We start from the raw sequence: 18,104 nt of genomic DNA, 5'->3' as shown, positions 1-18,104 counted from the left end.
TACACACGGAGATACTAAACACACATTTCTTGCCCCGACGCCTCTTTCTCCATACTGTGCGTGTGGGTTGTGTATGCCTACGGCTTAGTGCGGCTTTATTTTTCTGCTGGTGTGTGTGTCTGTGTTCGATTGCTTCGATGCTGCAGGTCTTTGCTAAAATACACACACACACACACACACACACACACACACACACACACACACACACACACACACACAGCTCATCCATACAGTAGATGTATGCATCACAAACATTCTATCTCAATTTGTAGTTTTATGGGTGATGTGATTAGAGGAACACCATGCTCTCTTTGTACTGCTTAGGAGTCTGACTTGAATCTTTGATGTCTACATTTATGACCATTATTCCTAATCATCATTATAACCTACTACATCAATTAACCTACATTCCTTTGAACTCATAATAACTGTGCACAGTGGAAAGAGTGCTCTCCACTCCGTGTCAAGTCTTTCTTTGAAGTCGAGAGTATTCATGAGGGCTACTGGAAAGAGGGGGCAGATTGTCAGGGAAAATTATTCGCAGATAAGGATTTTCATCATAGCAAATGTACAGCGTCATTAGTCTTCCTCTGACAAATGACGAGCGTGAAACTGAAAGTAAACTTAAGCATTAAGGACGGAGCAACAACACTGTAGGCTCGGCCCCAGTTCAAACAAATCTCTGTGTGGCTGGGCTCCTCGAAAGTTATTAGTTTTACACTTTTTTTTGTTTGTTTCCCCAGTCCTTCATTTCTTGCCATGCTGAAGTTCTGGAGAGGGAGTAGTAATCTGTGCGTTCTCGGCTGCTTGGATTACAGATGCACCGTTGTGTTTTGCAGCCGCGGAAGCTGACAACACTTCTTTTCCCATCACACCTTTTGTGTTATATATGAGTGCAGGATCAAAAGACAAAAGAGAGCAGGTGGACATGCGTGCGTGTGAATCTGTGATTCTGTGCACATTGGTGTGTGTGTATATTCTGCTGTACGGTCATAACATTTCCGCAGTCACACATGATTGATCGCAGCTTCAGACCTACTCATGTGAGGGTCCCTCGATACCTACCAGTACTTGGAAAACAGTCACACAGCCGACACTGGCAGCACACAGCCATAAAAAAAAATAAAATCATCCTTGAATTGTTTTATTATTTTTTTTAACCTCTGTGACGACAGGGAAATAGCCTCTATTCCCATTCGGAGTCGTGGTCCTTTGATCGCTGACTCCAATAAGAATGAAAATAATGCTGGAAGCTCCACTGTTGTGCGGCGGAGTCTTGCCCGCACTCCATTTAGCAGCAACAGCTTGACGAACCAGACTGATTGCCGTTCCAAGTGTTGGGTGATTGATAGCTCTGTGGCAGCTCCCGCACACTGGCGCTCAGCAGCAGGACAGAAATAACTAATATGCTTTCCACATGCACATAAGTGCCTTTTCCATGATATTCACATGAATGCATTTTTGCAGTTATGCTTCTCCACGCTGCAAATATTATTAACACTAATTTCACCTTCTAGCACAACCAGATGTGACCTTTTCAGCTCTGCAAAGACATTGAATTGACCTGCTGCAGAATAGAATAGAACAGAACATCAATATGTAACTGGAATGGAGTGGTATGTATAATAGAAATATGCATCCATTAACCATCACTCACTCACCTCACCACCTGATCCATAGCTATCCCTTATAACTACTTCCCACATTGTGATCTCTTTGGTAGGCCGACTTTACACCTACAAAGATGCACTAATATTCTGTTATTTGATTATGTTTTTGATTCATATGTAATACTGAAATTTCATCGAAGAAGTCAGAGGTCATGGTCAGCTATAGAAGTCTTAGAGCTGGTTAGGAGCAGATTATATAATGGTTAAATGGGAAAGATTCCAATAATTAGTACAACACACCCAGAATGGCAGTATCAACGACAGCCAATTACAAACCAATTCAACATCCCAAACTCCTTACTTTGTGCTGCTCTACAGTACAAGGTTCCACTAGCAATATTTTGCCTTAAACAGAATTGCTGATTCCGCTTAATATACAAACAAATTTTGTTGTAGATGAAGTGGGTTGTCATCTTGCTCAGACAATGAAGGATAGAAGCATTTCCTGTGTAGACAAAATGGACACTCCCTAAATCCATTATATAGATAACATTCCCTAAAACATTGACATCGAGTATATTTAAAATGAACTCTTTAGTTACAGCTAAATACAAATTACTGTCAATAATGTGTAAAGTCAACCTGGCGAATCAAATGCTAGCACGTAAACAACACGGTCAGCAGGTCTGGATTCTGCACCGGAGTGATGGCAGCAGACTTTAAAGAGGACAAAAAAAAAAGTTTTTCATCACACTTTTTCATAATTGGAGCTATCATAAATTATATCATAACTTTTTTTATTACGGGCAAGACACGTTTAGTTCTTGTCAGTTTTTTTTTCTTCTTCTTTAAATTCCCCTGTCACTTCAGTGCCTCTGTCAAGGTCTTCGTATATTTCCACAGTGTGCCCGTGATGAAGGCTGTAATTTCTGCTGATATTATCTTGGAACCCAGAAATACTGTCATATATTACAGTCCATTAATTAAGGTGGTAATTTCTCTATCCGTCCCTCTCTTCTCACCTCTCCCTCTGAAACGCTTCCCTCCCTTATCTCCCATTCCACCCACTTATCGCTTCATACTTTATCTATCCCCTTGTTAACTTCCTCCATGACCCCTCTCAAATGCTCTTTACTCTTCCTTTTCACCATCTTTTGCTCTCCTATTATATTCCTCTCTCTCCCTCTCTCTATCTCTATCTCCTTACAGTTCTCCTTTATCTTTTTTCTTTTGCCCTGCCTTATTCTGTGTCTGCATTCCCCCATTTGGTTTAATAAATGAGCGGCCTGGTATTAGCACTGACCTTCAGCTTTGGCACTCTGGGAGGACTTACAGCGATGTTAGTCATGTTATTAAACAATAAGATTAGGACTGCGAGGGAGGTTTCTGCAAGCTTATGTGTGATTATCATTATTATACAGTCTTGCCAAGGGGGAACCAGAACACATATTTATTAGCTACACGGTTCATTATAAAGGCAGATAATAACAATCACACATTGCCTTTCAGATACTGCCACTGAGTGCACTCCACATTATTTAGCCTTTTTCTGTTTTTTTATTTTCTTCTAAAAATCACATTTACATATATATATATATTTCAGTTTGGAATTGCACCAGAATAATTATGGGTTGGAAGAGTAATTCATAACCAAGTGATTACAGTATGCTGAGAGCTGACACAGCCAGTCTGGTTAGAGACTACATCGCTGATGCCATGGTGGGTCAACAAAATGTAAATTAGATGTTTAGATTTTGGTTCTTTTGCTGATGTGACAGAAACTAATGGGGATGTAGGGCTCACCATGATGGATCACCTAGATCAAGCAAGACTCCCATGTCTGCCAGTCGTCTCTCCAAACATAGTGGAAGGAATGGAAACCAGTGGCTGCCTGGATGGGAAATCAATTTTAAAAACCTAAGGTATAATTTGGCATAAAAGTCAGCAGAAATACACAAGTGCAGTACTCCAAACTGCAAACTTATGTACTGTACTTGGTTTTGAATCACAATTATTTTTGATAAATAATAACAATAATATTTTCTGGGTAGTGTGTGCCTATCAGTGTCCTCCTGCAGCAGGTACACCATTGTGGATGTGTAGCGGTGAGTGTAGGGGAGAAAACATTTTATATTCTAACAAAAGAAAAACCCTCAAAAATAAAAATAAAATACATAAACGGGATGTGTGTGAAACTACAAGTACGATCCTTTACGTACAAACTCGAGCGCTGACTTAAAAAAGAAACCAGACGTAGGAAGCGAGCAAGGCTGAAACTTCTCCAGACAAACGGATGAAGCAAGATGCAGTCATGTCTCACCCACCACTTACTGTTTCTCTCTCTCTCTCTCTCTCTCTCTCTCTCTCTCTCTCTCTCTCTCCGCCGCAGAAAGCTACAGATGTTTCTGATCAAAGCAGCTTTATCCAGCTGTCCCACTCCTTTTCTCTCCTTCTTGCTCCTTCCCCTCTGTAGCTGACTCCCAGGAATCCTTCTCCCATTCCTCATTTCACGACCACTCTAATCCAGGCTTGTAAAATATTAACTGGCCTTCTCGCTCTCAACGATTCTTCCTCCCTCCTGTGCTGTCCCCCTTTTTCCTCCCAACTGCTCTCTCCTCATCATCTTTGCACTCCATCTCTTTTTGTCTCCACTCCTTCCACCCCCTCTTATCTCTCTTGCTTCCCTGTTCCCCCCAGCAGAACACAGACATTGAAAATGTATCAATTAACCCTGTTGCCTGCAAATCTTTCTGTCTTCTCCAGTGGCTTCTGCAAGCCAGATGATGAGGTCGATGATCAGACAGAAACACATACACACACACACACACACACACACACAGTACATCTACATGTGTGGTGGGAGACAAAATAAGATGGCAGGAAACAGGAAGTGGATTTATTTGAGCGTTGGTGCCATGACTCAGGCACACAAACGCACAGAAAACACACACACCTACACACATGCACAAATATACACACAAACACTTACACAGCTGCAGTTGCCTCAGTGCTCACATGAAAGGGGAGGCAAAAGGGGAGAGAGAGATAGAGAGAGAGTTAATCTCTCTGTGGGAAAGAGACAGGAGGTGATGTAGTGATAACTTAATTCCAAGATGTTTGCAGAGGAAGTGTATGTGTCTGTGAGTGTGTGGGGGGGTGCAGAAGTGTGTATGTTTGTGCATACTTTCATCACAGTGTTTTTGGTTTTTTGGCGCCTATGTGGCATCTGCGTGTGTGTGAATTTGTGTGTAAGAGTGTGTGTAAGCAATATACTACACGAGGGCCGTGATCTACAGAGCATCTGTATCAGTGTATTAATATGTGCAAGGCCGTGAAAGTGCCAACAGAAGTTTATTGCGATGCTTATTATGTCATACAGCAGTTAATCTGATCCCTGTTTTAGAAATCGCTGAGGGGGTGCGGGCGCCTTAGCAATATGCTGTGTCATACCTCACAGAAATATGTAAGGAACCTTCTTGGCTCATGCTGACTGAGGCAAAAATAGTCTTTCCGGTTGTAAATAAAAACCCAAACAAAACAAAAGGATTAGAAAACAGGGTGAAAAATAAATAAATAACTTCCGTAAATTATAATACGCCGTCACAGAATATGCACACATTTAGACCTCAAAAGTGCAAATATCATCATATTTTCATTAATCTTACATTTTTTTGGACGGCTCTATATGCTGGACACAAAAACGGAGCCTCTGCAAAATAGTCTCGAGAAGGAACTTGTTTTTGGTGGAACGTGTTCCAAAGTTGTTAAACAGAGAACTCAGATTGGACCCATAGTCCATCTAGCTGTCTGGATTTACTCTACAGAGATCTGAGGAGCAGTTAACCATAATCCACCGGAGTTTAGCCTGCTAAGGTTCACTGAAGCCATTTTATCCAAAACTAGCTGTTTGCCTCTCAATCTACGAGATACAGGACCGAATCCCAATAAAAATACAAACACTACTTCACTTCCGAGCTTTTCAAACGGGTTTCATTTCTCAGTCATGACTTCTAACGGCCACTGAGGGCGGTGTTATTCTCTGAAGTCTTAATAATAAAACAAGACCTCTCCTGAGCCAATCCGTTCCCAGTAGCCTGAGATAGACCCACGGTAATTATGCCTCTGAAGCGATGCGGTACCACTTGGCGTTCGATCGACAGTTCCTCGTACCAGTTAAAATTCCATGTTACGAGACCCACTTAACTTTTTAGCCAATAAGGAGACCATTCAAACAAGGCCTTGGATCCCAATGAAATGTTAACCCTTGGATGGCTGGCTCTGTGTTTTATCATAAACAGAGACTGTAATAATAAATTACTAATTTCTAAATGTTTATGTAGATAGTTATTTCAAGTATGTATGTGTTTGATATGGGTGTATTTTTGTATTTGAGAAGTTTTCTATTTTGCACTTTTTTGGCTTTTTTCTTTGAACTTTCCAAATGGATCTAAGAAAAATGGACAGACATATCTGCAGAACAAAATTCATAGAAAATCCATTTTTGAGTCTGTTGACTGTAGTAAGCTGAGACATGTTGCTCTGGTCTAGTGTTGTCGGTATCTCACCAAGACGTCTTCACAGCAGTGTATTCTAGTCAGTTTACAGATGTATGACTTGGACAGAAAAAAATAAAAACTTCCATTCAAGCCTCTGTAACTCTTTATCAGTAAGGCATAGAATCACCCTGACACTGTAACAAAAACTTTAGAGTGTAACATGTCCAATGATATCAGGCACACCCCAGAGGGCCAGAATATATGGGACCTGTACCAATTTGAATTTGCTGTTAAGCCGTTTGACTTTGCCAACACAAAGAAAGCGTAGATGACGTTATCCAGCCAAAAATTAGGGACATCCGGCAGAATTTCCATCAGCACATGAAAAATCTTGGAAAGGAAACGTATAGACTACCCAGAGCCTGATCAATGTTCCAAAAATATTTGTAATTTATATTATATATATATATATATATATATATACAACTTAGAAAAGCAGTACATATTCTGTGCTGTACATTACATGTAACCTTTTATTTGTTTTTGTGGGTTTTAAAGCGGGAAGAAAAGAACATCCCGCCAATAATTACTCATAAAGAATAAAGTTGCGTACAATAGCACATCTTTTACTCACTTAAATATTGATTTTCTTCAACACCTATTACACTCTTTCAGATGTTTAATACTTAACATACTGTTACAAAACTATCAAGTTACAAAGAAACTGGTCTTAAGCATTAACTATTTCTACATTTAGCACAAGAACAAGCAACCCTAAAAAACAGTGACACAATGTGCATGTTTTTGTCATCTATGAATGACACAGTGACAAGCCGCCACTGTTGCACATTGTGTGTGTGTGTGTGTGTGTGGGGGGGGGGGATTAAAGGCATTCATTTTTAAGAATTCTGTCATTCTACAATATTAAAAATGAATATCTGAATCCCAAGAATTAAAAACGTAATATCTACCCAGCTAACAAATATCCAAAAATCAGTACATTAGCAGGAATGTAGCACAACATAGAAGTGAAAGCAGTGCTCTGTTTTTGAAATGTAAAGGTCCAATACAATTGTTTTGTCCCCAAAATCAATGAATAATTGTCGTAAATTATTGTCTTCTCAATGTTGATCAAAATAAATGGGATGGGATTCTTTCTCTTTTTTTGCCATAATCTTGCAGCCCCGGTATTTCACGATAAGCGGTGATCTCGTAAATTAGCCTTCAGTTTGCAATCAAAGTAAAAACACAGGAGAAGAAAAGGTATCTCTCTGCAGAAAATCAAATCGATAACCACTGCTTTACCAAATCACTGTTAATCTGTGTGCATTTTATTTCTCTGCGCCGGTATAGGTGACCCAGGCAGCTTCAGCATGTGCAGCCAGCGAGCGAAAAAAAAAAGTGATCTCCTAAACCTAAACTGATAATTTTCCTCGGCTCTATCTCTGTGTGTCATCCAATCCAATATTTTACTGGTGGACTTTCAAAAGGCATGGCCCTCCCTTAGGCATACAAATGCGATTCACTGATAAATGTGCTAGTAAGCTACAGCCCGGCTGGAAAGTGACACGGTCTGATATGCACATGCCAATGAATCCACGAGGAGGGCTACACACACACACACACACACACACACACACACACACACACACACACACTGAGAACTACACATTGTCACAGACAAACATACATACACAATCACATTGGGACCCACATGCAAACATACCCTGTCACGGACACATGGACTCTGGGAATATAACACTTTGAAATGGTAAATCAGGATGCCAGTGCTGAAGTTCCATTTCATTTCACACCGCTGTTGTGGAATCGGTTTGTAACTTATAATTGGTTACTCACACAAACACACTCTTTAAACACACATGAATGCATGTGAAGTCAGTGATGCAGAATAATAAGGCAGCCGTTAGAATTGTAAGAGGCAGATAATATGTGAATTGAAACACATACATGCACATACAGGCTTACAAAGCTGGTTCTCCATGATTAAATGTTTTGTAGTCAAAAATGTGTGTGTGTGTTTGTGTGTGTGTTTGTGTATGTTTTAGAGTTTTCTCGGTTTCTGTGATTCTGCTGCTGCTCCCCCAAAAACTCACAGTATAATTCAAACTGTTTTTCTTTCTATTTTGAAAGAAAAACTAAGCTCTTTCTGTGAAACGGTGATGACAGAAGGATAACAAGTCTGCATACCTCAACAACCGGAAAAGCTATTTGCTATTGATTTGATTTCCAAAAGTCCACATATGACCCCTATTCACTAGACAAGATCATTTGTCTGTGCCTTTCAAAACAATCCATATGGCCATTATAAAAACGATTAATATGACAGTTTTGCGATTTGCTGCCTCTAGGGTTTTATCTTATGTTTTCTTTTGCTCATCTGACATTTTGAGGAGGACGACATTAAATCACACACAACTACAAAAAAGGATGACTCAATGAAGTCCGAGCTGTGTTTACGGTGTAGTCCTTGATGTCAAACTGGTAAAGATGAATGATTCCTTGATGACTAGGTCATGTGACACTACTGACAAACCAACACATAACTCCCTGTAACATCATCAACAAAAGTCATCCCCCCCATATGCTTAGATGCTGCATGTATTTCTTTTAAGTGATGTGCATGTACAGATTAGCTTGTTAATCCTACATCACAGGTGCCTATGTGCCTATTTTTTTAAAATTACAATGTTTTCAATCTGTTGTTACACACAGACCTGACATAGACAAATGCACACATGCTTCTACATCTATACATGAACAAATGGAGAGATGTTTAGAGTGAGGAGGCTGTGACTGCCCATGGACACGCGCCCTGACAAGTCGGGGCCTTGCTCAAGAGCACCTTGCCAATGCATGGGAGGTGAACTGACACCTCTCCAACTACCAGTCCACACTCCGTACTTTGTTGTGGACTTTGCCGTCAGATAGTCCTTTCCTACTGGGAACTGAAGCTGTTACATCCATCCATGCCGTCTTCAAAGCCACCAGACTCCTTTGATTCCTAATCTTAACAAGTCTTTTTGGTGCCTAATCTTATCTTTCGACGTGGCAAAATGCTCATATTTTGTGGACTAAATTAAACTAGTCTCCCGCCGAAACAAGCAGCAGCTCACGTTACTCTTTATCCTGCTCAAAGTCCCCCGTTTTCGGTTAAACCCATCTACTAACTGGAGTTGATACGACTGAGCTGTGAAGGACGTCCGTAGCCCGCATCGCAAAGCTCTGTAGCGGCTTCAGCAACCAGCCGGCACTCTCCTAAATATGATTTCATAGGTTTAGGTGTGCACACATTTTCGTATAATATCATACGGACCCATTCATGAGAATGTGTTGAACATATAAAGCACAAAATAAGGAAATAATAATCAATGAAAACAATCAGACACAGAAGTGATGTGCTCTGAAATTCAAATTTGACAAGAGTGTCCAGCTTAAGTAAGCATTGACTGTAGTTCCATGGTTTTGGTGCATAGGAACTAAAAGCAGATTTACCAAACTCAGAGTAAAGCTTTTGCGAGATGAAGCATAAGGCAATGTGTTGAGCCAGTTTGGTAAGGTCCTGTGATCCTGTTCATTATTGATGCTATATATGGTGGTGACATTCCAATGAGGAAAAGATATAAATGTTTTTTGCGCCTTAGTGCCAGAGGAGTCCGACCAACTTTGTTATACAAAGTACAGTGGTAAGTGTCACAAGGATCTCCCGTGTTGAATCTGAGGGCAGAATGATAAACTGAGTCCAGGGGTTTGAGAGTGTCAGCAGCAGCATGTCTATAAATGATGTCACCCTAATCCAAAAATACGTTTAAGCATTACATTGCATAGCTTCCGTTTTAGTAGCGCGGCCTGCTTCTCCAAACTGCGGGCTAGCTGAAAGTCAACCTGACTTCGATATATCCAAACTATCCTCTAAGCATTTATTTTAGTTCAGTAAGTCTTAAGCTAACTTCTTTCCCCCAAGTCAAAGTCCTCACGTCAGCAGTAGATGTTGATGTTGATGCTGCTGCAGCGGAAAGGTATCACAGTGCCGTGGCCGATGGCACCTGATGTTTAATCAGCTAATCAAACAGTGGGGCCACTTGTTCTCATGAATATCCTCTGTGACACTGGGCTTATGATAATTTGACCTTAATTGATTTTTTCTGGTTGAATTACAGTTAATCAAGATACAAAGGACAAAGACATGAATTTACGAGTGTCCTTCTGTTCACACGAACACACAACACCACATCAACTCTCTTGTGTCTCCAAGACAAGTTATAAATCTGATTCTGATTCCAATCTCCCTCAACTTCTGTGTGTTTGTGTGTGTGTGTGTGTGTATCTGTATCTGAAGTCATTTTTGAAGTGTACTGTATAACATTATGTTTATGAAGGCATTATACTAGTGTGTATGCACGTGTATATATCCAGTGTGTGTGTTAGTCTGTGTGTGTGAATTTGTTTGCCAAAGGTCATAATAGTAATACTTGACTTTATCATGTATGCGCCGAGGCATGTGCGTTGTGTGTTCATCATTTATGTAAGTTACGTAAGCAGCCCGCAGACCCATACATGCAGTTCATTCCTCATGGATTGGTGTGAATGTGTGTGTATTATTCTTTAAAAGGCCTGTCGACAGAGATGTGTGCTTGTAATGTCTTGCGGGTCGTAACACCAGTGACCTCACAAAATGGCATTAGGTAGGCTCTTTATGGTAATGTTCTGCTCTGGGAAAACACCAGAGGGCTGCATAAGAACTACAACACCCTCAGTGCCCTGCAGAATCCCACTATGTATAACACATTACACTTCCCGATAATGGCGAAAAACTAGTTATCTTTTCAGGTTAAAGCCCTTGAGCCCCATGCAATGTTCCCTATCATTTTTTTCTGAATGGTAAAACAATCCTGCTTCTCCCAAGAGAAACTGAAGAACACACAAAATATTCCCAATTTAAACATCTACTCATTAATGTATTAGCATATGGACATCAGACATGACATTTTTTTATATTTTTCTAAGCTTTAAATTTAGCGATTGATTCATAGAATGTATAACCAAGCCAAAACACCCCAATTTGCCCCATAAATCTAGCCCCATCTATGTTAGTGGATAGGACACCGACCAGACTTAAAGATGAAAGTAGTAGTTAAATAACATTTACCCAAGGATGGTTTCTCTCATTTTAGGTAGGTATTACCCTGCTGATATTTGTTCAACTGTATTTAAAAAAAAAAAAAAAAAAAAAACATGATTGATAAATTTACGATTGGTCGGGTGGGTGTATGGGCGGGACTTCCATACTGCATCTCCAACACTATCACTACTGCGCATACTCTGGCTCCAAAAATTATAAGATGGCAGCGACCGTATTTGGGACATTCTTGGCTCCACTTTTGTTCAGTTATCTGAAGTGGAGAGGTGTCATCCTATAGATAGACTGGAGCTGTGTGGGCAGCACCTTTGCCAAATTAATGTAAGTAAAAGATTCTTCTTAGATCTAATGACTGGAGTGGAACTTTTTGACTGTTATGTATTTATAATCTTACCAGCAATTACCCACAACAGACAAAGTCCCACAAAGAGACTCAAAATGTGTGGGGGAATAGCGTTTTGCATACGCGAGTGGGAACAGTTCATCAATTGGACTCAAATGAGATAAATTTCCGTTGGAGCAGTAAGAAGTGTCCTCGATTCTTGTTGTTATTTAATCAGTGATATAACTTATTTGCCTTTTTCTTTATCACAATGCACACAACTTGTGTACATTTGAGTGTACATTTGAAGTTGTTTGAGGTACTTTGTCTCCCAGAGGGTTATAGACTGTTTAATCATGAGGGGCCCTGTCAGTTGGCATCAACATAAATAAGCAGAGTAATGAGCATGATTAGTGAAATATAAGGTTTGTGAAGGACAGAGATGATTATCATTGTCATTTGGTAGGGAATAGCAGTGTTCCAATGCTGCTTACAATGCACTGTCTATTATCCAGAGATCAATAGCACTTGAGCTGAATGTCATTATGGTTATTAGGCCTGCTTGTCTGTATGGTGATGAGGCATGAGGACATTATGCAGGGTGGTGTGAGAGCCTGTGCATACGTGTAACTGAGTACATGAGTGAACTCATAATCGTATCTGCTTGTGTTTCCACTGTTAATTTAAGGTGTATTTAGCATGTGTGGCATGTGTGCAGAATACTCATGAAGAGCAATATATATACTGCTGATGAATGCTGACATTTCAGAAGGAGTAGTTTCAAGGTGAGAGGGAGAGAAAGTGATAGAGAGTGGAGAGGTAAAGGTGAGCAGAGAGATATACCCAGAGGGAGAAGAGATAAGGGAAACGCAGACAGTGAGAATAACTCACAGGGGGTTAGAGAGAGGCATAGACGGAAGGTAACAGCAAGGGATTTTACAGCAGGGACACCTGAATGTGCAGTCACACATGACACACGAACCGGAACTAAAACCAGTACTTGTGAGATAAAGCTGGAGGTTGGAATTTTTCTTTTTTTGTTTTGTCAACTAATTGAATGAACAGACCAAAACCAACAATGCTTGCTCCTACTATCATGTATTGCCAGTGCAGCAACAGCCATGAAGCCTATTCCTCTGTGCCAAACCGCTCCATTGTTTTGAAGAAACTATTAAAACACACATCAATGAGCCACATTGTATAAATCCATCCACAGCCGAAAGTAGTCCCCAACAAATGCACTATTTATTCCTCTTTGACTAATGTTTGGTGGAAAACTACAGTGGCCAGCTGTTGTTGGAAATAAATGAGCTATTTTTGAAAAGGAGTTGTGGTGTAGTTGTGATCTGTTTAACGATAAAGATTAACTTTCATTTAGTGGAAACTAATAGGCTTGGGCTGAGTGCCGGAGAAAGGGTAAAGAAGTCAGAGAAGTACCGAGAGGACAAACTCATTGTTGGTTTTGGACGTTTCATGGAATTTGTTTACAATAAAAACAATTTTGAAAAAATTGAGTAATAAAACATGCTGATAAATTACAGTTTTTACAGACAGAATTACAGACAAGGAGAAGGCAAAGTCCTACATTTAGATTTGTAGTCAGTTTAACCTAGAGCCCGACCGATAAAGGATTTTTAAGGCCAATACAATACAAATGTTTGGTTATTTCAAAATCCAATATGCCGATATATCAGCTGATAAATATATTTTTTAAATCCACCGTGTTACAAAACATGCAGATTTCCCTAACATTAGTTATTTGTAGTAAGTAGAGTTAGAACGATAAGGATTTGTTGGTCCCAACAGAACAGAGGAAGATCAGATACAACGCCTATGCTCATAACATGGTTGACAGTCCATTTTTATTTTTTTAATATTCATTTAACGGAATCCTTTATTTGTGATTATAAATGATTCTCATAAATGAATATGATTTTTATTTTTTTATTTTTTTATTCTGCCATTATAAATGCCGATACTTAAATCTATGTCGGGAAATGCCTAATATCGGGCCGCTGATGTATCAGTCAGGCTCTAGTTTAACCCAGTTAGGTTTAAGTAAGTGAGCTTTAATAGTTCATGGACAGCAACTAGTGGCAATTTTGCTGCTTTGTTAACCATCAGTTTATTGCAGTTATTGATTACTTTTATGGGACACCTGCTAGCCAGTAGGAAACCAGGGCGCGAGCCACAGGGATTCACGAGTCTCTTCTGTACCTGGTGTGTATCTGTTGCCAGAGACAGATTTATCTTCACATTGCAGTTGAAGGGGAAAAAACAAAGTTCTGTGTTTTCTAGATAAACAAGAGTTGGCCTTCAATACACTTAGCTCACAGCTGCAGAAAACATCACGGTGGAACGTTTTGCATGTCACGTGCAAGGATATTATTTAAACATTTTACATCTTCAGGTTGTGGCTTGTTAGCGTAAAGAGTAATAGTTACTGCTTAAAATGTTTTATCTCATTTTTGAAAATAGATACAACCGCACATTAAGTCTAGTATAGTAACTTCCTGACTTCAAAAAAGTTAAGAAAACACTCCTTATATGACTGCCATTAATGTTAATGTTTTTTTCAACTAGCTGACAATATAGGAGGGATTAAAAAAGAAACACAAGGATGCAGTGGCGGAGACAAAAAAGAACTGACTGAACGAGAAAAATAGGATGAGAGAGATGAGAGCGGGAGAACGTAAAGTTTAAAGCAGAATACGAGTAGAGGCCAATGTCAGGGGTGGAGGACGAGAGATAAAGATAGACAGCGGCTGCCAGAGTGGAGGAGAGGAGGGGGAGAGGGTGGACTCTCATACGACAGGAAAAAAGACAAGATGAAGTTCAAAGGGAAAGGATAGAAATGAAACGCAGAGGGAGGGAGAAGAAGCAAATGCTAGAGAAGAATGGATGTTGGAAAGGAGAAAGGTAGAGAAAGAGTGATGTAGCCCAAGAAGATAAGAAGAATGGGATGTGGCGTGGGAGGGGGGGATTGAGACTCAGAAGGACATTCATGGGAAAAAGCAGCAAGAAGGTATTTTCAGTGTAATATTCTGAGGGCCATGATCTATGTCAAAGAACCTGCTCATAAATCCTCCTTTCTGATGACATGGGTTATGATTTCACCACAGCTTGATGTCACCTAAAGGCGGTCAAATACATTTTTGGCAGGGACATTTTCCAAAGGAAAAAAGTTTTTAATAACATGCTCTCTCACTTTGATAACACTGTCCATTTACTAACACTCATGCTGTTCATTTATGATTCTCAGAAAGTTTTCATGAATGTTCACTGACTTACAATAAGTATAACGCGAGGAAAGTTCCTCTTCTCTTCCCACATAAAGCACAAGGGCACCAGCATCGTCATCAAAGCTAACATCAAAGTCAAACTTTATGCTTTTTTTGCTGAGATGCAAATCACTTTTTATGTAAATAAAGTCACACATCCTTACAAAGTGCCTCGACAGAGGAGGAGATCAAAGGGAATTGGCATTTCTTGCCACTAACATGCATATGCACGCACATTATTTGGACTCCGGGAAATGGGGGAGGGCACGCATGGAGAGAACTGGGATGGACAGACTGAGTGAGGACAGAAAGAAAAGAGAGATGGCATGAGTGAGAGACGGAGAGCAGAGAGTAAGGGCTGGGGAGAGGGTGAAGAACGACAGAGAGGAAGACGGAGAGAGAACAAACAGTGTCAGGGTAATGTTAATGGGGACAGGGATCTTGTCATATTAAATATAGATGACTCTGTTATGGGACATGAAATATACATGAAACACTACGTTTGACATTTGTACCGGCTGCGTTAAGAGGCATGTCTGAGGAGACTGGGAGAAGAAAGCTAGCTCAAGTAAAAAATGCAAAAATGAGAGGTGTTGTATTGAGAAAGAAAGAAGGGAGGGAGGGGTAGATGGACAAAAGGAGAGACGGGGAGAGAGACGTCAGAGTACGACAAGGATCTTGACAGGATCTGATCCCAGGGGAACACTTTTTTGTTGTCTTTTCTTCGTAGGCGGGGGCTTTTCCTTAGATGGGGATCAATATTGTATAGTTGTTCTTTGTTTCTTGTTGTGCTGCTGATCCTCAGTGTTTAAGTGTTAATCTGAGGTCTTCCCTTTGTGTGGTCATAACAGGGCCCATGGGACTTGTAAACAGAGCAGGGCTAATAACCCCAGTGTCCTGGCTAAAACTTCGTCCAGGCTTGCATACATCCCTTAGACCCCGGGGTCACGGTCCCTACAACTTTTCTGACCCCATGGACAAAGGCAGTGTCAGCAGTGAGGTCGCTGATAGAAGGATAAAAGCAAAATGTGTAACACAAGTCAGAAAAGAGAGACTTTTGACAAAAAGCTCCTCGGATTTTAAAGTCACAATAGCTTTTCCTCCAGTGCTGGCTCACTGTATTGGAAAAAGAAAACATGACTTTCTTTGTCAATCACTATAAGTAATTGATATTTGAAAATGAGAACTATTTATCAACTGTAAAAACATTAGTTTTTTTTACATTTTCCCCCTTTGTCGTTCACTGCCACTACAAATCACCAGGTGGGAATCATCAAAGGCCCCATGATACGCTACCACAATATTAAAGATGATTGTATATCGATTTGAATCATATTGTGATATTCTTCGATATATTGCAATGTATTACCCGTTTTTCACCTTTTAAATTCTGCCCCCAAAGGTAAACTTTGTCAACATCTGTCTTATCTAGAACGATACATTTTATCTTAAATTAGATAATTCTTCATTCATCCTACAATGGGTAAATTCACTTTTTACAACAGCAGACAATGTGCACTTTACTGAATGAAAGTAAATTAGTATTGTATAAAAAGTAAAGTAAAGTGAGGTGGCCATAGTACGGAAAATATAGCAATGTGAGTAAGAAAGTGACGTGAAATTAAATTGAAAATATGTAATTAAATAACAGAAAAAGTAGATGACCATTATTAAATGATATTGAAGTGTGACCATTACATAAACAGTATTGATTAAGTAAGTACTCAGAATGGAAAACTATAAATACAGATAATAAATATAAAGATATACATAGAGCCATGGTGAGTGGTAGGTAATTGAAACAGAAACAGAAGCTACAATATTATTGTCATTGTCATGTTGACTTCCGTACATAGAAAAAAATGAAAATATTGTTCCCCCAGCTTGTGTCAGTATAATTCCAGGAAATAAATAGAACAAAAAAACACATACAAATATAGCATATAGATATGTAGAAGGAGCTTGGGCACAGCGTATTAAAGTGCAGCTTGTGCAGAATAGCAGCACAGTATGTACAGTGCAATGCAGCCATGTGTTTAGTCCAGCAATTTGCGTTGGTGGACAGTATATAAATAAACCCAAAAGTGATTGACTTTAAAAGAATTTAAGTCAGATAATAACAATTCCTTGTATCAATACACATTTATAATATTATTAAAAAAACTGTTTTCAAATTATAAAATACTTTGCTTGTTCCTTGCAATTCCAATGAGCCAGAATGAGCATGCATGTCCTCTCAAAGAGTATGTTGCTTGCTGTACGTACTGGTATTGATGTAAAGGCTTTGATTTTACCTGTCTTCTTCCATGTGCTCCGGGTCAGTACGCACATAGAGCAGGGATTTAACCACGCAGATGCATCTCTTGTCATTATCTGTTAACACTCAATCTCTGCCTGTGTGTGTTTCCAGTTGCGAGGAACCAATATGAGCGAATGGGCAGTGATGTCACCATGCAGTGCGGCTCCCTGGACAACGACGCGTCGGTGTCATGGAAGGTGAACGGGACAGATGTGAAGGCCCAGCATCATCTAGAGGGTCCCAGACTGATGCTGACCGAAGTGGACCTGGGCCACAACGGACTCTACAGCTGCTTCCAGAACCCTCACGGGGAGAGGCGGGACACCATCTACCTACACATCGGCAGTGAGTAGCCAGACAATTGCCCGCCGGATATCATTTCAAATAAGACATGATGAATCTTTAATCATCTCAAAGGGGAAACTGGGTCATTGCTGCAGAATAGAAATGAGTGGTGTTACCGACCACGATGCAATTCCAACTCCAAGTGAAATAAATAAATTAATAATGAGAGATTTTATGAATTTGAGCATGTAACGTTATGTCTGTGCAAAAGGAAAGACTCAAAACAATTTACAAGAATATAGAACTCTCGCAGTTGTACTTAATAGTTGTTATCAGGACTTCAAGCACAATGGAGATGTAATGCTTTATGTGCTGGCTCTGTTGTGGCTCTGTTCTGGCTGTCCTGCTGGCTCCACGTTAACACATGACTTATGCAATCAAACTTATGGTCAGCTAGTGCAACAGGCTGCTGGTCGCTGAATTGTGAGTAGTTCTAGGATGTCACTACTGCGTGAATCAAACAGGTGCTAACTTCTCTTAAGCTTCTCTTAAATCTTAAGCTTAAGAGGCAGGGGACATGATTGGCTGAAACGGAGATGACTACATATCCGTCATGAAAAGTGGCATTATGAAATTAAAAGTGAAATCACATA

The 18,104-nt window shown here is 40.0% G+C and overlaps 1 protein-coding gene across 2 annotated transcripts in view; it reads left to right on the top strand.

The window, feature by feature from the left end:
- cntfr (ciliary neurotrophic factor receptor) overlaps positions 1–18,104 on the top strand; it is a 246,311-nt gene that overhangs the window by 125,092 nt on the left and 103,115 nt on the right. For both annotated transcript variants that reach the window (XM_034895826.1, XM_034895825.1), the window contains one exon: positions 17,278–17,511. In XM_034895826.1, the coding sequence (XP_034751717.1) occupies positions 17,278–17,511 (234 nt within the window). The remainder of the gene's footprint in view (positions 1–17,277; positions 17,512–18,104) is intronic.

This window comes from Etheostoma cragini, chromosome 16 (assembly GCF_013103735.1).
Source record: "Etheostoma cragini isolate CJK2018 chromosome 16, CSU_Ecrag_1.0, whole genome shotgun sequence".
NCBI classification, from domain to species: domain Eukaryota; kingdom Metazoa; phylum Chordata; class Actinopteri; order Perciformes; family Percidae; genus Etheostoma; species Etheostoma cragini.
Note: the sequence above shows the minus strand (reverse complement) of the source record. Positions and strands in the feature narration are given on the sequence as shown.